We start from the raw sequence: 2,083 nt of genomic DNA, 5'->3' as shown, positions 1-2,083 counted from the left end.
GAAGTGGTATGATATCCTTCATAAACACAAACCTAATTTTAGAGTGAAGTTATCACACAACATTACTTAACAACATCCTCTTTGAAGTTCTTGTGCTTTTCACAGCAAAAATAAACATGTTTGTGCACTTTACGTCTTCGACCAAGTTACAGGATATACAATGCATATGCGGATCCCAAGTTAACTGTTCAAATGTTTTCTGAAATGATAAAACTTTTTAGTTAGTTACCATACTTTATTTCAGATAGTTCAACGTTTTCAGAGATAGCTGATTTCTCCCCAATAGGGCAGAAGTAATTGAAAGCTACAACTCTTCTTTTCTGTTTAATGTACAGTCGAAGTTTGTCTCTAAAGGTTTCTCCTAAGAAACTGTAAATGATTGGGTTCAGGCAGCTGTTGGAGAAGGCGGCTAAGTTCACAATGTGCCCCATCAAGGGGTGGTGGTGCCTGAAAGATTGGTTGCTTGCATATGTTGTCTGATCACTCTGTTGAAGGAGCCCAACACTAATAAATACATTTTCAGGGAGCCAGCATATGAAAAATACAAGAACTACCACAAAAATCATCCGGAGCGCCTTCTGTCGCCGAGGACGAAGGCTCTGGTGCTTGTGTGCCCGAACCAGCACCCGAACAATGAGTGAGTAACATAGCCCGATGATGACGAATGGAATGATGAAGCCAAGGGTGATTTCAAGCCACTGGATCTCTTTGACATCTGCAAAACAAAAATTAACTTCCCCTGTGTGTTGCACTTGCACAGCAGTAAAGGGTACCAGTGCGGCTGAGATTGATGCCATCCAAATAAGGCCACAGTTCAACCGTGCGTGCTGCATAGTTCGAAACACATTGGACTTCATGACTTTTGCAAGGGCAATGTATCGGTCGAAACTCATCCACGTCAGAAAGAAAACGCTACTGTACATGTTGATCTGAAGGAACAAGGACATGAAAGTGCATAGAATTGTGATGTCATAGTATTTCTTATTGAGGTTGAACACCTCGATTATTGAGTCAGCGACTAGAATGAGGTCAGCTACCGCCAGGTTAATGAAGTACAGATCCGGTATTGTCATTTTTTCCCGAAAGCGAATGTTCACAACCAAAATCAACATATTCCCAAATATACCAACTGGGAACAACAAAATAGTGTAGAGGCAGGAGAGGATCAGACTGATGACATAGTGTTTGTTGACATCAGATCTGCCGTTTTCCAAGCCGAACGGTGTGCTTTCATTGAACAGTAGGGATCCATTGAGCTCAAAAGAGGAGAAGTTATAGAGAACAGATGTTTCTCCTCTTGTGTAAACTTCCATTTTGTGAAATCACAGCAGAAAAGGGAGCCTTTATATGCTTCAGTTGATTTGGAGTGCCAACTTGGGATTTTCCAGCGTTGCTATGAGTTCTGTTCAAATATTTTCTTCTCTAACTAGTTATTACATTTTGAAATAAATGTAGCTCAGCATCAAACCATCCAAGCATCTAGGACAGTGATGAAAAATCTGAAATGATGCCAAGAAAGATTTGCAGAAGCACCTTTTTAGCTGCAGGCTGTAAATACTTGTCGCTTCAATTGGCTACTGTAGCTCAAAGGTTGAGACGCCAATTCACAAGTTGATGTTTCCTTTCCATAGTGATCCTCTTGATGTGTTCTCTTTTGGTTCATGAAATGTCTTTGTTAGAATTTCTGAAAGTAATATCTTCATGGTTTTCCTCATTCCACAGTAGACTCAGATTATACAGTGCTCTGTTGATGCTGTCACTTCTTTGGTCATGTAGATTCTTAGACCTGTAAGGAAAAGATGAAGAAAAAGTATTATTTATTGATTAGGTTTTTGATTGGACTTTATGATGCTCTCTGAGCTGGGGTACGCCCATATGATACAGACAAATTATCTATGCTGTGTCATGCTACTTTTTAGTTTGCTTTATTTAACATTTTAATGTAGCACAGTTACACCTAAGAAAAGGGTGAATCATTTCTGTTTTGTCTTCCCTTCCTTTCCTGTCTGCTCCATGTAAATAGATATTTTTCTACAATAAAAAATTACAGAAATTAAAAAATTAAAAAAATTAAAAAAGAAAA

The 2,083-nt window shown here is 38.8% G+C and overlaps 1 protein-coding gene across 1 annotated transcript; it reads right to left on the bottom strand.

The window, feature by feature from the left end:
* Positions 1-221: 221 nt before the first annotated feature.
* On the bottom strand, positions 222-1,313 carry GPER1 (G protein-coupled estrogen receptor 1). Its single transcript, XM_086942387.1, has one exon. It carries the CDS (start codon positions 1,311-1,313, stop codon positions 222-224), a length of 1,092 nt encoding a protein of 363 aa, XP_086798513.1.
* Positions 1,314-2,083: the final 770 nt, after the last annotated feature.

This window comes from Lissotriton vulgaris, chromosome 10 (assembly GCF_964263255.1).
Source record: "Lissotriton vulgaris chromosome 10, aLisVul1.2, whole genome shotgun sequence".
Taxonomy (NCBI): domain Eukaryota; kingdom Metazoa; phylum Chordata; class Amphibia; order Caudata; family Salamandridae; genus Lissotriton; species Lissotriton vulgaris.
The sequence above is the reverse complement of the archived record's forward strand: the minus strand, read 5'-3'. Positions and strand labels throughout refer to the sequence as shown.